The sequence below is a fragment of the Salmo salar genome, chromosome ssa18, assembly GCF_905237065.1.
Source record: "Salmo salar chromosome ssa18, Ssal_v3.1, whole genome shotgun sequence".
NCBI classification, from domain to species: Eukaryota; Metazoa; Chordata; class Actinopteri; order Salmoniformes; family Salmonidae; genus Salmo; species Salmo salar.
Window position 1 is genome coordinate 73,801,412 of NC_059459.1, and position 19,184 is coordinate 73,820,595.

At 41.7% G+C, this 19,184-nt stretch overlaps 1 protein-coding gene across 1 annotated transcript; it reads right to left on the reverse strand.

Moving 5' to 3' along the window:
- Positions 1-453: 453 nt before the first annotated feature.
- Positions 454-18,833, reverse strand: LOC106577898 (galactose-3-O-sulfotransferase 2). The gene is made up of 6 exons (XM_014156334.2): positions 18,344-18,833; positions 16,614-16,733; positions 13,004-13,154; positions 12,749-12,895; positions 8,021-8,141; positions 454-7,211 (listed from the first exon to the last, which is right to left on the reverse strand). Exons 1-6 carry the CDS (start codon positions 18,364-18,366, stop codon positions 6,385-6,387), a joined length of 1,389 nt encoding a protein of 462 aa, XP_014011809.1. The 5' UTR covers positions 18,367-18,833; the 3' UTR covers positions 454-6,384.
- Between the last annotated feature and the right edge of the window lie 351 nt (positions 18,834-19,184).

The window sequence follows — 19,184 nt, forward strand, 5'->3', positions numbered from 1 at the left end:
ATGAATGCATGCAGATATACTGTATATCGAGGTTTCAAACCAAGTATAAACATCTTCAAGTAACAGGGAGATAATGACATGTTAAATATAGTTTTCTGAAGTATTACCTACAATGTCTGCAAAAAGTATGCTCTCAAGTATGGTAGAATAGCCCCAATTTGAATGAGAATAAAAGTCATATCAAACCAGTACATTATGGTTGTTTGTTAATGTTAGGCCTATCAAAGAAAGTTTCTATTCCCTCGATTTACCCTAGTTACTATTTCCTTGGTTTCACCATAGAAATTAATTAAAGCATAATGATATCCATTCAATCAATAATACTATTTGGTGGAATGACAATGTATTTAAGTTACATTTTGTTGCTTCAACACCTTATTCTGTTGTTTTTTTTAATGGCAGTGAGAATGATTCAGGTCCCATGATTCCAGGTGAGTATTCTTCAAGTCAACATACATGAGACAAAAACCCTTTATTTCAATAGTGTACAGTACCATTCATTCTCACAGACATACAATATGTAACATGGTTCCCATCATGTGAGAATAGTGTATCAGGTCAATAGTAGAGAGGGCAACAGAAAAGTATCTTCATCACAGTACCACCCTTATTGAAAGAAATATGAATTTCACATAGGTGTTCCAAAACCACATGAATTTGCATGATCGTATGAGACGTTAATGTGGTAACACGTGACAACATGTGAAGACACGTGAAATGTTCCACATGGGAAATCATGTGGTTTTTCTGTACGGACATAGCAATCTGCACAAAGATGCCTTGAAAGTAGCCTGTGAGACTCTCAACCTCATGGGTAGAGTTGCCTTACAGGCTGCTTTCAAGAAGTGTAAATCCCATCACTTTAAAAATTAACAAGTTTGGAGGAACAAAATGACAATTTCTTACAGTATTGTCAGTAGATACATTTACCTATATCACTCACTGCTTTGTGTGTGTGTGTGTGTGTGTGTGTGTGTGTATATTCTTGCCATTGCTTTAATGAATAAATAATTCATAATCGTGGTAACTTGGGTCACGTACTGTACATTGTGTGTTTTTGAATATTGTTAATATTATAATAATTATGTCTCAAAGAAATGGGATAATCAACATAATTAAATTGTGTATCAATGTGTGTATGTTTCCATTAGATCTTAAAATGTAAAAATAAATAAACAAAACAGTGCACTCCAGTCAAATTTACCTTAAAATAATACATACAATATATACAAGAAATATTAAAAAGTAATGATAAATACAGAAACTGTCATTTTTAAAGCCCTGTTCCCAAAATGTACAGTTTAAGGCAAAAAAAAAACTATTTTATTAGCGTTTGTATCTTCGTCATTCAACATTTTCTTTTTCTCTTAAAACCACCATCTCCGAGTCTTGGTCAAGACGATCAAAAACTACAAACATGGAGACAGTGAAATGGGCTTTTAGTTGAGAAGCCCACCATAACCGTAGTTCATAACATAGACACAATGAAAGACATAGCAGTTGATGTAACCAGTTGATAAAACTAAAAATAGAAATTGTTGGTTACAAGTCTAACCGTTGAAATACATTTAAAAATATATCTCAGTTGTGGATGAATCAACTGTATTGCTGTTGAGTAAACTGCCTGAACTCAACAACAAAAACGGCAGTTACCCAACGGAGTGTAGTATACTGAGATGAAATAAAATGATAAAACATCTCGCCTCATAACAGAACGGCGTAACAGGTTTTCCTTAAAAGGTGAATTTAACAGTTGTAAAACTGCAGTAGGCTAATGTGTCAATGTGATTGTGTAATAAATGTTCTAGGTTTTATGGGCAATGAATTCCTTGACTGTTTGTCACACACTAACAGACACCACTTTCACAATGGTAATACCAAGTCAGTTTTTTTCAATCCCTTTGGTGCAATTTTCACAAGTCTGTGGTATATTTTCACAACTCTAAGCACAGAAATCTAAAACAGATCATCAAAATGGCTCATATTTCAAAACTCTAAGCACATTTTCCATTGACTGAGCACCAAACAAATTCAGTGTCACTTGTTCACTGCACCGAATCACTCTTTCAATTCGAATGCATATTCATTATAAGTATCTGCTTTTCAAAACGCAATATTCACTTTACTTTTGATATGATTTTGTCAATTGCAAACAATACAATTAACTATTACTTAATCAAACTGCTCACTACTGAACCAACATGATGTAGTGCCTAGCTAACGTGTATAGCTTGATAACGGCTGAACACTGTCAATTTCAAATCATGTATGGATGTGGCTTTAAATACTACATCCTCCTTCTCCATCAGCCGGTGTGCTTCAATAGGACAAAGTGGAAAGACTCCCTATGTGCTACCATTATAGCGTAGTGTACAATGCACTGCTGAAATACCTAGGATTATACAGTATATAACAATACATTCCAGCCAGTATCTGAATTTCATTGATACATTAAGCTGATGAACTTCAAGCAGAGAGACAGGTGATACTGTGTCAGTTGACAAGTCATGTAGAAAAGGTGATATTGTACAATTATCCATGGGGCAGAAATGGAATACAACACCGTGGTACGTTTTTACCGTAGCCGACTGGTTTACAATACCACTATATCTGATTATTTGACCTACGTACTGTATGTACTGTAGTACTGTATAAGGATAATGAAACTAAAATTGTGCATGTCAAGTTAGTCAAATTCTGTATGGAAAAAGATATTTACAATCTACTATTCTTTCTAACCAGCACTTCAAAAATAACAGTTTTTACAATGTCTATCTTGTATTCTTTGCTATTGGATTCAATGTTAGTTCAAATTACTAAATGGTGAGCCTATCATTATCTGATGTATTGGCGACTAAACTAAATGTTGTATTTTATGGAAAACTTTGATTTGGCATGAATGACCCTGGGGTGAAAGATGTGTGCAACCTCAATGAATACACAATCAAAGGTTCTGAACATAAGACAGGAGGCATTACACGTGTTATCAGTTTAGAGTTTTGTACATAGAGCTTAGAAAATATACCACTTACATCTGAAAAATGTGCCTAAGTGATAAAAAAAAAAAAAAAAATGTAAATAGATTACACTGCACCTGGAGTGGTGAATGGAAAGGGAATCGATAGCTGTGGGTGTCCCTGCTGTCTAAAGAAGCTTCAGGTAAATTCTGTTCTGTTCAAAGATGCTGTGTCACACCAGCAAACTGACTTGGTCACAGATTCTCTCACAGATTCTCTCCAAAAATCACAGCTTGTTCGCCAAAGACATTAATACCTGTGTGTATCTTACACTAGTTAGATCGTCAACCAATAATAACATTCTGGTACTCAGTGGCCTCAGTGGTATTGCTATAGCCTGGTCTAAGATCAGTATAGGAGTTGGTTAATACAGCACAACTAGATCTGGGACCAGGCTATAGCATTACACCTCCACACCACCAGATGGCGTACCTTTATATATGCACCCCATGGTCACCTGACACCAATTGTGCTGGCTGGCTGGCTGTGCCACATAGACATGTGAGAATGCATTTCAATGAGCTTCCATGATTCACTTACGCTGTCAAGCATGACAGAGTACAGTGTGTGTGTGTGTTAAAATGTATATATTATGTAAGATATGATGTACATACGTGTTCTTGTATGTAAGGTATGCATGAGACGTACTCAGGCTTTACATGTGAATATCTATGTGAGGGGGTGGAATCATAGCTTGCACTGAAACCTACCATTGAGCCAGGGAAATACTGTGTATACTATTTTACATACTGTATGTACAGTGTATGAAAAGACACTAAAAAAAGGTTCATAGTCAGACTTGCTATCCATTCAACCACAGTGCTTGAGTTCAGATACAGTACATGTCGGTCCCTATCAAAGTACCATGTGTTAACATTAAAGGCCCAGTGCAGTCAAAATGATGTTATATAATTGATACCGCTGATGAAACTAACACTATAGAAGTTTTTTACATTTTTATTATCAGTGTTATTTCCTGATAGTGGCTGGTCGAAAAAAAAAATATCTACACAGGACCTTCTAAATCAGCAGGCTTGCATGGTGACGTCACCATGGGATAAATTGTTTAATAGATAATAACAGAGTTAAAATCCTCTCTGCCAATAACAGCTAGTTCAGTCCAACCCACCCCCCCCCCCCCCAAACTATTTTTGCCCTTTTTAATAGAAGTCTATTACTTAATTGGTAGCCAGACATTATTTGACATAAAAATGGCTGCATTGGGCCTTTAAGATGTTTTTCATCTATCGCTCTAGAAGACATCACAGTAAGGCCTATTGTGAAATTCACTGCTCTTCAATGCTGGCTTTGTATCAGTGGAGGCTGGTGTCACTTTAAATTATAGGACAGGCTCATTGTAATGGCATGAATAGAATGCTATCAAACACATGGAAACCATGTGATTGTTGCCGTTCCTTTCATTGCATTCCAGCCATTATGAGCTGTCCTCCTCACACCAGCCTCCGCTGCTTCATATGGACTACATTTTCTACGCCAGGCACACTGCATTCAGAGGGATGGATTCCATTCCGATCCTCAGTCAGAACATGCAATTCACATCATCCCTATCCCAGCATTTACAGTAGCTATGGCTGGCTGCCTGTTTGCTGTTTTAACATTAGCATTCAAGAAAAAGGTAAAAGCCGAGTTATTTTTCTAAAACCCCAAAAATGCTAACATTTTGATCGTGCAAGAGAAGTTGGACCTCAAAGCAGAGAAGCAAACTTTTTGAACGACAGTTGGCCCACAATGCAATGCAAATCCATTTCACGTCCACAGTGTTCATAAAGTCCAGAGGCCGAACTATACTGTGACATTCTGGGGAGCCTCTACTAGGAAACATTTTTTATTGGCCTAATAGTAAAGATATTATTATCATTTAACTGTAAAAATAAATTACATTTTAATGTGACATGAACACAACCAGTCATGAAGTTGTCTTCTGATTGTCAAACATATCACTTCAAAAAGTAGGCCACCTACGGCTGAGCACGTTCCTCCACTCCAAAATAATTCCAGCATCCAAACAGTGCACTATGCACACGCCATTTAATTAATCGAAAGAGACATCTGCTACAGACACCATCAGTATAATGACATTTGGTGATTGTCATTAGGCCTTCTACAGTGGGTGTATTCTTGGATGCCAAGGGAAGCCATGTTTCCCAAAAGATTTGAACAATAAAAAGAAAATTACAAAAATAAGTTTAGTAATTTTCCTTCAATTCGCAAAATGAATCTACATGTAACTGCCAAAATAAAGGAAACACTTGAGTAAATGAGGGAACAAAGTATATTGAAAGCAGGTGGTTCCACACAGGTGTGCTTCCTGAGTTAATTAAGCATTTAACATCCCATCATGCTTAGGGTCATGTATAGAAATGCCCAGTTGCCCATTATTTTGGCTACCATGACTAGAAGAGATCTCAGTGACTTTGAAAGAGAGGTCTCAAATGAGCATAGGGGGTTTAAAGGGTGTGTGTGTGTCACCAGATCTCAACCTAATTGAACACTTATGGGAGATTCTGGAGTGTTGCCTGAGACAGCATTTTCCACCGCCATCAACAAAACACCAAATTATGGAATTTGTCATGGAAGAATGGTGTCACATCGCTCCAATAGAGTTCCAGACACTTAGAGTTCCAGAATCTATGCCACGGCGGCAGGCACATTGAAGCTGTTCTGGCTCAACGCCCTATTAAGACACTTGATGTTGAGGTTTCCTTTATTTTGGCAGTTACTTGTACCTCACCAGAGAACGGATCAGAGCGTGAGAAACGCCGCCCCTGTCATACTTGTTTGGTCCCGACAGCATCAGATATATGGGCAACACATACTGAGCGGTAAGATTGATGCGTCTTGCTGTCGGTGCGTGTCTAGGTCAAATTATCAACCCCCCCCTCCCAAAAAAAAAAAATTGGGGGGGACTTTTGTTACCTTTAAAGGAGCTCATGTGTCATTCAGGGAAGCTTCCCCATAATTCGCACCCTTACAAAGTCAATATGAACATAAGGGAGTTATAACCAGTCATAACCGTTCATAAAGGAGTCATAAGACGTGCCAGAAAAAAGGGAATGTACAATAAAGTGGAGGTACAGCAGGGTTGGAGGGAGAATGGGTCTTTTGGAGTACTTCAGTAGTACTTGAGTAATAGAAATACTCAACAAGTGCTTGAGTACGAGTACACAGGCTCAGTCAGGGTTTAGTCTTATCCACTCCCCACCTGGAATTAATTCTGGATGGAAAACTATCTTATGTTCCTTTTCCCCTCTCTTCCACCTCTTCTTAATCCATCTCGCACCAATTTTTGGTTATTATTATTACTATGAGATAACCGACTCCCATCCCAGTCCCTCTCCTCCCCCATCTACCCTCCTCCCTCCACTCCCAGCTCTCCTGTCCGGAGTTGGGAGGAGGGGCCTTTCCTTACGTGGGCTCTCCCAGCAGGGATAGCTGGGGGCAGAGCCTGGGCAGGCTGGGGAGCTGCCCTGGGGAACTGCCTGGCATCCAGCAGGTCTTTATACTGGATCTCTGGCCTGATCATCCTCAGACAGGCCTGACGGGTAGCGTTGTCCAGCCCAGGATGGAGCTCATATCCTAGGATCTTCACAAAGCCGCTCTGGAAGGGCCTGATGTTCTTGTCCCGGATGCGGCTTGCCTCTACCGGCCTCCCACCTTCCCTCAGGCAAGCCTTAGCCAGCAACTCCCGGCGGGTCCGGAGTAGAACGACCTCTTGGTCCATTCTGGCTCTCCCAAAGCGATCCACTTCATCCCAGAAGGAGCGGTTGAACGCCTGATAGAGGTGCCAGTCCAGGGCGTTCCACTCCCGGAGCTTCTGGCGTTGGTTGTCTGTGAGAGCCAAGGCGGGGGGCTGAGCAGCGGCCGCTTTATCCACCCAGGAGCTGCCTCCACTGGACTTTTGCTGACGGGCGTTCAGGCTAAAGGAGACGACAGCGTCCTGAGGCCAACAGAGGGCGTGGCGGAGCAGTACCATGGATTCGTCGAAGTGCTCCGAGACCAGGATGAGTTTGAAGGCACGTCGGATGGCCACTTCACCTTGTTGCGCCAGTGTGGTGGAGAAGTTGGCGTTGTGGTCCAGGCCGAAGTCGAACCACAGCAGGTTGCGAGCGTAGTGGTTGTTACGGAGACGGGGGTCGTAGTACTTCCAGGGGTTGTCGGCGAAGTCTCCCAGGCCTGTCAGATTAAGATTAAAAAACCTAAATGTCCTCAATGAGGCTATTCATTTGATTGCATCCAGACTCTAAATACATTGGTGATGGGAGGGGGTCTATACAATTACATATCTCAACGTTATTTTGGATGATATTATATCGATACTAGCATTGGGATCAATTCCAGTCAATTCAGGAAGTACACTGAAATTACAATTTAAAATCTCATAAACGTTTTTCAATGAGGAAAATGTGGAATTGGAATTTGGTTAACATTCTGAATTGACTGGAATTAAAATAGAAATGACCCAGACCCTGACTGACTCCAAGTATGGATTTTTTTTAACTAGGTAGTTTAAAATATTGATGTATACTGTTGTTTTATTTTACATTTTTGTACTTTTTACCCCTTTTTCCTCCCCAATTTTGTGACATCCAATTAGCAGTCTTGTCCCATCGCTGCAACTCCTGTACGGACTCGGGAGAGGCGAAGGTCGAGAGCCATGCGTCCTCCGAAACACGACCCTGCCAAGCCGCACTGACACACTGCTCGCTTAACCCGGAAGCTAGCCGCACCAATGTGTTGGCGGAAACACCGAAGTCAGCGTGCATGCGCCCGGCCCACCACAAGGAGTTTCTAGAGCGCGATGAGACAAGGACATCCCGGATGGCCAAACCCTCCCCTAACCCGGACGACGCTGGGCCAATTGTGCACCGCCTCATGGGTCTCCCGGTCCCAGACGGCTGCGACACAGCCTGGGATTGAACCCGGGTCTTTATTGATACCGCTGCACCACTCCGGAGGCCTATGCACTATGATTTGATATGTACCTTTGGCTTTCCTGAAGGCAGGGGCAACGGCTTTGTAGTAGGCGTAGGACGACTCGGTGAGCGCTACAGGGTCACGAAGGATGGAGAAATAGAAGGTGTCGGCTGGCATCACCTTCCCTACCTGTAGTAGACCGCAGAAGAAGAGAGGTCAGAGGTGAGAGGTTAGAGGGGTCAAAGGTCATGGAGAAAGAAAATGAGTGACGGATGCCATCGTCAAACTGTTAGAATGTTATTTTAATGAAATCATGACATAGAAAACAGATCATATGAAGTTAGGTGCTGGCGTGCGCACTAATGAAAAATAAATGAGTCACACACACACTCCTGTCTTCATTACAGTATGAGATGCCTTCATCAGGTACAGGGTGGCATTATAGCAAACATTTTAGTAGGCCTAAATTAAATGTTTCCTTTATATTTTTAAGATGTAAAAAGGGGGATGTTGCTGCACTAGAGATAGAGGATAACCAGTGGTGTAAAGTACTTAAGTAGAAATAAAGTACTACTTAAGTAGTTTTTTGGGGGTATCTGTACTTTACTACATTCCTAAAGACAATAATGTACTTTTTACTCCCTACATTTTCCTTCACACCCAAAAGTACTCGTTACATTTTGGATGCTTAGCAGGACAGGAAAATATTCAAATTCACACACTTATCAAGAGAATACGTGGTCATCCCTACTGCCTCTGATCTGGTGGACTCACTAAACACAAATGCATAATTTGCAAATTATGTCTGTGTATTGGAGTGTGCCCCTGGCCATCCGTACATAAGAAATTTGAAAATATTTGAACTTTTACTTTTGATATTTAGGTATATTTAGAACCAAATACTTTTAGACTTTTACTTGAGTAGTATTTTACTGGCAAGCTCTTTCTTTTACTTGAGTAACTTTCTATTAAGGTACAGTTGAAGTCGGAAGTTTACATACACTTAGGTTGGAGTCATTAAAACAAATTTTTCAACCACTCCACAAATTTCTAATAAACAAACTATAGTTTTGGCAAGTCGGTTGGGACATCTACTTTGTGCATAACACAAGTAATTTTTCCAACAATTGTTTACAGAGATTATTTCACTTATAATTCACGGTATCACAATTCCAGTGGGTCAGAAGTTTACATGCACTAAGTCGACTGCCTTTAAACAGCTTGGAAAATTCCAGAAAATGATGTCATGGCTTTAGAAGCTTCTGATAGGCTAATTGACATCATTTGAGTCAATTGGAGGTGTACCTGTGGATGGGGCTAGGTCTACATAAGGGTGCTAATTTCAAAAAATTCACAAAAGCTCTGACGAAGGCCGTGAGGCCGATACGTAAGCTTATTAAAGATCAGTGATACTATCAAGAGCAGTGTGCGGTTTCCTTTTTCATATAAATGCATTAAAACACTTACATCTAGATGTTCCGCTAGCGGAACACCGCTCCAATATCCAATGATAGGGCGTGGCGCGAATTACAAACTCCTCAAAAATCCCCAAACTTCCATTTTTCAAACATATGACTATTTTATACCATTTTAAAGACAAGACTCTCCTTTATCTAACCACATTGTTCGATTTCAAAAAGGCTTTACAACGAAAGCAAAACATTAGATTATGTCAGGAGAGTACCCAGCCAGAAATAATCAGACACCCATTTTGCAAGCTAGCATATAATGTCACAAAAACCAAAACCACAGCTAAATGCAGCACTAAACTTTGATGATCTTCATCAGATGACACTCCTAGGACATTATGTTATACAATACATGCATGTTTTGTTCAATCAAGTTCATATTTATATCAAAAAACAGCTTTTTACATTAGCATGTGACGTTCAGAACTAGCATACCCACCGAAACTTCCGGTGAATTTACTAAATTACTCACGATAAACGTTCACAAAAAACAATTATTTTAAGAATTATAGATACAGAACTCCTTTATGCAATCGCTATGTCCGATTTTATAATAGCTTTTCGGTGAAAGCACATTTTGAAATATTCTGAGTAGATAGCCCGGCCATCATGGCTAGCTATTTTGACACCCACCAAGTTTGGCACTCACCAAACTCAGATTTACTGTAAGAAAAATTGGATTACCTTTGCTGTTCTTCGTCAGAATGCACTCCCAGGACTTCTACTTCAACAACAAATGTTGGTTTGGTTCCAAATAATCCATAGTTATATCCAAATAGCGGCATTTTGTTCTTGCGTTCAAGACACTATCCGAAGGGTGACGCGCCGGCGCATATCGTGACAAAAAAATTCAAAATATTCCATTACCGTACTTCGAAGCATGTCAAACGCTGTTAAAAATCAATTTCTATGCGATTTTTCTCGTAAAATAGCGATAATATTCCGACCGGGTGACGTTGTTTTCGTTCAAAGACTGAAAATGTAAAATGGACTCTTCACGTGCACCCGTTTCATTGTTCTCAGATCGACCACTATCCAAATGCGCTACTGTTTTTCAGCCAGGGACTGCAGAGTCATCATTCAACGTTCTGGCGCCTTCTGAGAGCCTATGGGAGTCTTATAAAATGTCACGTTACAGCAGAGATCCTCTATAGAAGGCCAAGAAATGGTGAGAGAGGGCACTTCCTGTTTAGAATCTTCTCAGGTTTTGGCCTGCCATATGAGTTCTGTTATACTCACAGAGACCATTCAAACAGTTTTAGAAACTTTAGGGTATTTTCTATCCAAACCAAACAATTATATGCATATTCTAGTTTCTGGGCAGGAGTAATAACCAGATTAAATCGGGTACGTTTTTTTATCCGGCTGTGAAAATACCTCCCCCTATCCTAAACAGGTTAAGGTACCACGTTCATCTATACAAACAATAGTACGCAAGTATAAACACCATGGGACCATGCAGCCGTAATACAGCTCAGGAAGGAGACGCGTTCTGTCTCCTAGAGATGAACGTACTTTGGTGCGAAAAGTGCAAATCAATCCCAGAACAACAGCAAAGGACCTTGTGAAGATGCTGTAGGAAACAGGTGCAAAAGTATCTATATCCACAGTAAAACGAGTGCTATATCAACATAACCTGAAAGCCTGCTCAGCAAGGAAGAAGCCACTGCTCCAAAACCACCATAAAAAAAGCCCGACTACGGTTTGCAACTGCACATGGGGACAAAGATCATACTTTTTGGAGAAATGTCCTCTGGTTTGATGAAACAAAAATAGAACTGTTTGGCCATAATGACCATCGTTATGTTTGGAGGAAAAAGGGGGACGCTTGCAAGCCGAAGAACACCATCCCAACCGTGAAGCACGGGGGTGGCAGCATCATGTTGTGGGGGTGCTTTGCTGCAGGAGGGACTGGTGCACTTCACAAAATAGATGGCATCATGAGGCAGGAAAATTATGTGGATATATTGAAGCAACATCTCAAGACATCAGTCAGGATGTTAAAGCTTGGTCGCAAATGGGTCTTCCAAATGGACAATGACCCCAAGCATACTTCCAAAGTTGTGGCAAAATGGCTTAAGGACAACAAAGTCAAGGTATTGGAGTGGCCATCACAAAGCCCTGACCGCCATCCCAAAGAAAAGTTGTGGACAGAACTGAAAAAGCATGTGCGAGCAAGGAGGCCTACAAACCTGACTCAGTTACATCAGCTCTGTCAGGAAGAATGGGCCAACATTCACCCAACTTATTGTGGGATGCTTGTGGAAGGCTACCTGAAACGATTGACCCAAGTTAAACAATTTAAAGGCAATGCTACCAAATACTAATTGAGTGCATGTAAACTTCTGACCCACTGGGAATGTGATGACAGAAATAAAATCTGAAATAAATTATTCTCTCTACTATTATTCTGACATTTCACATTCTTAATATAAAGTGGTGGTCCTAACTGACCTAAGACAGGGAATTTTTACTTGGATTAAATGTCAGGAATTATGAAAAACTGAGTTTAAATGTATTTGGCTAAGGTGTATGTAAACTTCCGACTTCAACTGTATCTATACTTTTACTCAAGTAGTATTTTACTGGGTAACTTTCACTTTTACTTGAGTAACTTTCTATTAAGGTATCTATACTTTTACTCTACTATGACATTTGGGTACTTGTTCCACCACTGCAGACCACACAAAATGTCAGCATGCACTGTCATCTCAAACTAAGAAACCCATTTTAGTTCTGGTTGTCCTGTTATCAAAAGTAATACACACACAGCATCGCTCCTTCTTCAGTTATAATACGTAGCCAACTCCTGTTGAAACATTCACCTACATACAACTTAAACATTCAGTCCTTTCTTTTCCAACAGTGACATGAGTAGTTAACAAAACACTTGACAGACCTACAGAAGATATCATCAGCTCCATGCAAATTACAATCTGTGTTTTGCTAACATACGACAATACTAAAACATTTGATTTTACTTTATTTAATTTCCTCAAGAAATAAAATGCCAACATGTATTTCTAGAATACATTTTTAAAAACATTGCTAAACATACACATTAATACAGGGGGAAAAATACAATAACTTTGATAATCTGAAACTAAAACCTTCAAATAAAATGTGGGAAATGTTCTACTTTTATAATTTTGGGGCGTATCTGGGGAGTATTCATTGCGGAAACCGTTTAAGAACCAAATGGAAGTGCAACAGTGCAAAACAAGAGTTTCTATTGGATAAATTCAGGTAGGTCCCTCCCTGTTTTGTTCCGTTTAAGAAACGTTTTGCAACAATTGACGTAATGAATACGCCCCTGAAGTAACGTACCTCTGGTTTGTTGAAGCGCATGTGGTTTCCCATGATGCTGAAATCTGCCACATGTGGCCCTCTGTAACCTTTGACCCTGTGGGCGTTGAAAGAGAGGGGGTAGCCGAACTGATACCCCAGAGGCAGGGCGAAGCGCAGGTCCTTCTCCTAGAAGAAGAATCCAATTGCCAGATGAGGTTTACAGTATTTTTGCACAGCTTTGTGCTCTTTTGAAACACAAAAATGTTTCCCTGAATGTGGAGATGGAGTCTGTACCTCTCCGTATCGGTAGAGAATGTTGAGGACGGTGCTGCTGGCTGTCTTGTGGGTTTTCAGGAACATGACGTGGCTGCGTGGCCGACAGGAGCCCAGAGACGGGCCCTGGCCATCGGACGAGAACAACCACCGCGACCTGTCCTGCTGGAGGCTACAGACAGACAGACAGACAGACATCAACATTCTCTGTCTGTCTACATTTACATTTTAGTCATTTAGCAGACGCGCTTATCCAGAGCGACTTACAGTAGTGAAAGCATACATTTTTTCCCTGTACTTGTCCCCCGTGGGAATCAAACCCACAACCCTGGCGTTGCAAACACCGTAGACAGACAGACAGACAGAATATCAATAAGACAGGTTAGATTGTAATAATTTAGCAGACACTTATCCATACAACAGCTGGACCACTGAAAGAGAGCAGGGACGCTAGTTCTCCGCAGAAGGCAGAAGGATTTATCCAAAAACCCTAGGTTAAAACTGCCAGATGTGGAGAGAAAGTCAGGCAAAGGGAGAAAGAGAGAAGAATGAAAGAGAGAGAAAGTTATTGAGAGAGTGAGGAAGAGAGAGAAAGAGTATGAAAGAATGGGACAGAGAGAGGGAGAAAAGCAGCAACAACAAAAAAAACTACAAGATTAAGAACATGTCTCTAGTGTACAAAACAACAAATTACATTAAAGTGTGTCGATTCGCTGGAGTGTGTGGCTGGGTTAGTGGCCAAATATCTGGCCCCAAGGCACTATACAGTGAGGGAAAAAAAAGTATTTGATCCCCTGCTGATTTTGTACGTTTTCCCACTGTCAAAGAAATGATCAGTCTATAATTTTAATGGTAGGTTTATCTGAACAGTGAGAGACAGAATAACAACAAAAAAATCCAGGAAAACACATGTCAAAAATGTTATAAATTGATTTGCATTTTAATGAGGGAAATAAGTATTTGACCCCCTCTCAATCAGAAAGATTTCTGGCTCCCAGGTGTCTTTTATACAGGTAATGAGCTGAGATTAGGAGCACACTCTTAAAGGGAGTGCTCCTAATCTCAGTTTGTTACCTGTATAAAAGACACCTGTCCACAGAAGCAATCAATCAAATTCCAAACTCTCCACCATGGCCAAGACCAAAGAGATCTCCAAGGATGTCAGGGACAAGATTGTAGACCTACACAAGGCTGGAATGGGCTACAAGACCATCACCAAGCAGCTTGGTGAGAAGGTGACAACATTTGGTGTGATTATTCGCAAATGGAAGAAACACAAAATAACTGACAATATCCCTCGGCCTGGGGCTCCATGCAAGATATCACCTCGTGGCATTGCAATGATCATGAGAACGGTGAGGATTCAGCCCAGAACTACACGGGAGGATCTTGTCAATGATCTCAAGGCAGCTGGGACCATAGTTACCAAGAAAACAATTGGTTACACACTACGCCGTGAAGGACTGAAATCCTGCAGCGCCCGCATGGTCCCCCTGCTCAAGAAAGCACATATACATGCCCATCTGAAGTTTGCCAATGAACATCTGAATGATTCGGAGGACAACTGGGTGAAAGTGTTGTGGTCAGATGAGACCAAAATGGAGCTCTTTGGCATCAACTCAACTCGCCGTGTTTGGAGGAGGAGGAATGCTGCCTATGACCCCAAGAACACCATCAAACATGGAGGTGGAAACATTATGCTTTGGGGGTGTTTTTCTGCTAAGGGGACAGGACAACTTCACCGTATCAAAGAGACGATGGGCAGGGCCATGTACCGTCAACTCTTGGGTGAGAACATCCTTCCCTCAGCCAGGGCATTGAAAATGGGTCGTGGATGGGTATTCCAGCATGACAATGACCCAAAACACACAGCCAAGGCAACAAAGGAGTGGCTCAAGAAGAAGCACATTAATTAAGGTCCTGGAGTGGCCTAGCCAGTCTCCAGACCTTAATCCCATAGAAAATCTGTGGAGGGAGCTGAAGGTTCGAGTTGCCAAACGTCAGCCTCGAAACCTTAATGACTTGGAGAAGATCTGCAAAGAGGAGTGGGACAAAATCCCTCCTGAGATGTGTGCAAACCTGGTGGCCAACTACAAGAAACGTCTGACCTTTGATTGCCAACAAGGGTTTTGCCACCAAGTACTAAGTCATGTTTTGCAGAGGGGTCAAATACTTATTTCCCTCATTAAAATGCAAATCAATTTATAACATTTTTGACATCTGTTTTTTCTGGATTTTTTGTTGTTGTTATTCTGTCTCTCACTGTTCAAAATAAACCTACCATTAAAATTATAGACTGATCATTTCTTTGTCAGTGGGCAAACGTATAAAATCAGCAGGAGATCAAATACTTTTTTCCCTCACTGTACCTAAAGCTTTAGTGTGTGTCCCAACTTCTCAATTTCAAAAATTATTTATTGGCATGACAAAAGAAAAATGGTGTATTGCTGCTTTGGCAATACACAATGTAACCTACCCAACCCAAGGCCCATATAGCTAAAGCTTGTATCCTAATAAGCTGTTTTGTTATGTTGTTTTGTGCACAAGTATTTGTTGAAGAGTTTCTTGTATACCCATATGGGCTGTGAACCAAATGGTGAATGACTGTTGTTGATTTATATTATTTCAATCTATAAAGCACCAGGAAATACATCTAAGTCTTACCAAGAGCATGACAGCCTAGAGATCCAGTCAAACCAGTCCTGCTGTCTTCGGTTCTGCCTCATCTGTTCTGTTATCTGTCTATGCACCCACCATAGGGCTCCCGAGTGGCGCAGCGGTCTAAGGCACTGCATCTCAGTGCTAGAGACGTCACTACAGACCCTGGTTCGATTCCTGGCTGTATCACAACTGGCCATGATTGGGAGTCCCATAGGGCGACGCACAATTGGCCCAGCACCGTCCGGTATAGGCCGTCATTGTAAATAAGAATTTGTTCTTAACTGACTTGCCTAGTTACATTTTTTTTTAATAAAAAAAAAAACAGTGGAGGCTGATGGGAGGAGGAGCTATAGGAGGATGGACTACCTTTACGCAGTTATAGAAGAGACAGCTCTGTCCTCTTAGTCTTTTCTAATCTATTTTCATAACACAACACAGATATAGAGTAATAACAGAAGAAGATGATGAATGCTCGGCAATGAAAAGCCAACTGACATTTACTCCTGAGGTGCTGACCTGTTGCACCCTCTACAACCACTGTGATTATTATTATTTGACCCTGCTGGTCATCTATGAACATTTTAACATCTTGGCCATGTTCTGTTATAATCTCCACCCGGCACAGCCAGAAGAGGACTGGCCACCCCTCAGAGCCTGGTTCCTCTCTAGGTTCCTGCCTTTCTAGGGAGTTTTTCCTAGCCACCGTGATTCTACATCTGCATTGCTTGCTGGGTTTCTGTATAGCACTTTGTGACATTGGCTGATGTAAAAAGGGTTTTTATAAATACATTTGATTTGATTGATGATGGTGGTGAAGTAGAACAACAACAAAAGCTGCAGGGCGGGTGCAGCCATAGAAGTTGGCAAGACAGCACAAACTGATCTGGGACCGGGTTAGGTGACCAGGCTAAGAGCTAAGTGGCCAGGCTAGAGGCTAGGTGGCCAGGCTAAAAGCTAGATGACCTCTGACCTTTTGTTGTAGATGACTCCCAGGAGCTGTCCTGCGAAGGCAATGGCCACGAATACCAGCAGGGCCTTCCAGAGCCACGTGGGCCCCACCCGATAGCACCCCAGCCCAAGACGCATCCTCCTGGGCAGAGAGAGAGAAAAATAAATATTATTATTATTGTTATGTTATTATTTAAGGGTCCAGATCCACATAGGCCCCAGCCGCATCCTTCTGGGGAGAGAGAGAGACAGAGGCTGGGAGGGAGAGAATTGCAAAGGGTCATCAAACAAATATGATATAACACACCAAGCTAATATAAGGGGAGGGGAGAGGGGGAGACAGAAAGGACAAATAAATATGGAGAACAGAAAGAGGGAGTGTGAGAGCTCGGAGAGAGGCAGAGTTGTATGGCTCACCAAACAAATATGACTTGAGGGTTGTGAAGACCAGCATCATTCAGCTAGTACAGTACACTCTGAGTCTGATGTTGTTCAGACTCAGTGTACATTACTATAAACAGAGCAGTGAATGACAATTTATCAGCGCTACGACGCTTGCAAAATCGTGGGAGTAGACAAAAAATACATTTTTAGGGGGAGGGGGGTGAACTCAGTTGGGCTCTCAATTTACTGTTGCAAGTTAGAACAGTAGACTACACAAGATGCAATTTCGAAATGTGTTTTTTTCTCTTATGTCGGTCACTGATAGTCACTCAATTAGCCCATGTCAGCTAACATTTTTTAGATTGGTAAATTAGTCTAGCGGCCAGCTATCTAAACTAAGTAATCATGGTCGAATTACCGGCCACAATAGATTTTCAGTTTAACTCAGATATAACAACCCGTAAACATAACCGTCCACCCTATGGAAAGATGTGTTGAATTGCAGGAAATTTGCTCATAGCAAAATGTGTACAATTGCCCGAAATTAACTAATGCCCATCCCTGGTTTAGTGGTACTGTAATTAAAACAATGGACTATGCAAAGCCTCACTGACTCACTGTTCACCACTGGACGTTTTGCATGAAGAACTTAAACAAATGCCAGAACAATAACATGCATTGTACTGCTAGATAGCCGGTTACAGTTCTCACCAACTGTCCCACTGTAATGTTTGTCACAGTATCTATAACCACCCACGCTTCGGTAAGTGCTACAATACACGGATGTATTACTATAATAAAATAATTGATAAAAACGGAGATAGAGGGGGGGGGAATATACTTAATGCCCAGATGTTCAATCAAGAACAAAGATTTCCGGGCTGAAAAATGAATCAAGCAATTACACAAGAACAGCATAGCGTTTATTGAAAATTAATTTCGCTTGATAGCCTACAACATAGCCGAATCATAAACAGCGTCTGCCAAAGCACGGATTTGATTTTGTCACACAAGCATGCATGATGATTCGACTTGCTACAAGCAAGGCAGCCAATGGCGAGGCGAAGTTAGGCTATATTTCGAGACGCCAACATACATTATATAACGCAATGACTGCTCAATGAAGAGTATAAGCAAGACACATTCTCGTACGAACGAAAGGGGGGGGGGGGGGGCTTTGTTTGGTAAGGCAAAGGCTTCTCTCCTTTCAGGTCCTGTCTGCACGGACCACAGCAGCGGTCACTATCAATCTCAGCTTCAGTTTAAATCATAATTTCAGAGCCCTATCTATCGTTCTCAACCACCGTTGTGCTCCCGCCGCCAATGCAAGCCCCCGGTCCCGACCGAACATAACCCCGATGTGCTTACCTCGCTCTCCGTTTGAAAACCATGATAGAACTGGGCCCGTTTCGGTGTTGTGGTGCAGTGGTTGGCTGCAGCAGCAGCCACCGTGCATCTCGACGGCTTGAGCCCTGGCCGTGCCTTGACCCGAAAACCACCGACTATAGGCTTCAAAATAATCAAGCCAGCGAGAGATATAGTACAACGGGTATTATTGTCGCCTGTATAAAATACCAGAGGTTTTTGCTTTACGACTGTAGTGTACAGTATTGGGCGTACATTCCGCGGCCGCCGTCAAAGTGCTGATTGTCAAGCTTTTATTTTGCGCCCTTCTTTCCTGGTTGGCTGCTCCTTCAAGGCTCCATGATAAAACATGTTTGGTATGCGTTATGTATGTGTGTGATGAGAGGCGGGGGAGTAACACACACAGATAGAGATTGCTGTGCCCACTGCACTGTGATTCGGTTGAGCTCTGACGTCATGGATCTAGCCTTCGGGTAGTTTGCTCGGATGATGCATGACAGAACGAACGAAGGTGCAGAGTCCTGAGGGGTGTCCTATAGCAACAGGGGCAGACTGGGATCAGACATCGGCTCTGGAATTTCTAACACAATGGCCCATTTTTTCCCCTTGAATCCATGAATAGCCCAATAATTATCATTTTGAGCAACAAAAAAACTATACTGAACCAAAATATAAACTCAACATGCAACAATTTTACGTATTACAGTTCATATAAGGAAGTCAGTCAATTGAAATACATTCATTAGGCCGAACCTATGGATTTCACATGACTGGGCATGGGGGGCCTGGGATGGCATAGGCCCACCCACTTGGGAGCCAGGCCCACCCACTGGGGAGTCAGGAT

What these genes read in the sequence shown, in the direction of transcription:
- LOC106577898 (XM_014156334.2), bottom strand. Translation starts at nt 18,366, where the DNA reads ATGGTTTTCAAACGGAGAGCGAG. An exon ending in TGCGCTTCAACAAACCAGAG is followed by an intron (nt 8,142 to 12,748) that starts GTACGTTACTTC and finishes GGTCTACTACAG; the next exon opens with GTAGGGAAGGTGATGCCAGC. An exon ending in TGCCTTCAGGAAAGCCAAAG is followed by an intron (nt 7,212 to 8,020) that starts GTACATATCAAA and finishes TTAATCTGACAG; the next exon opens with GCCTGGGAGACTTCGCCGAC.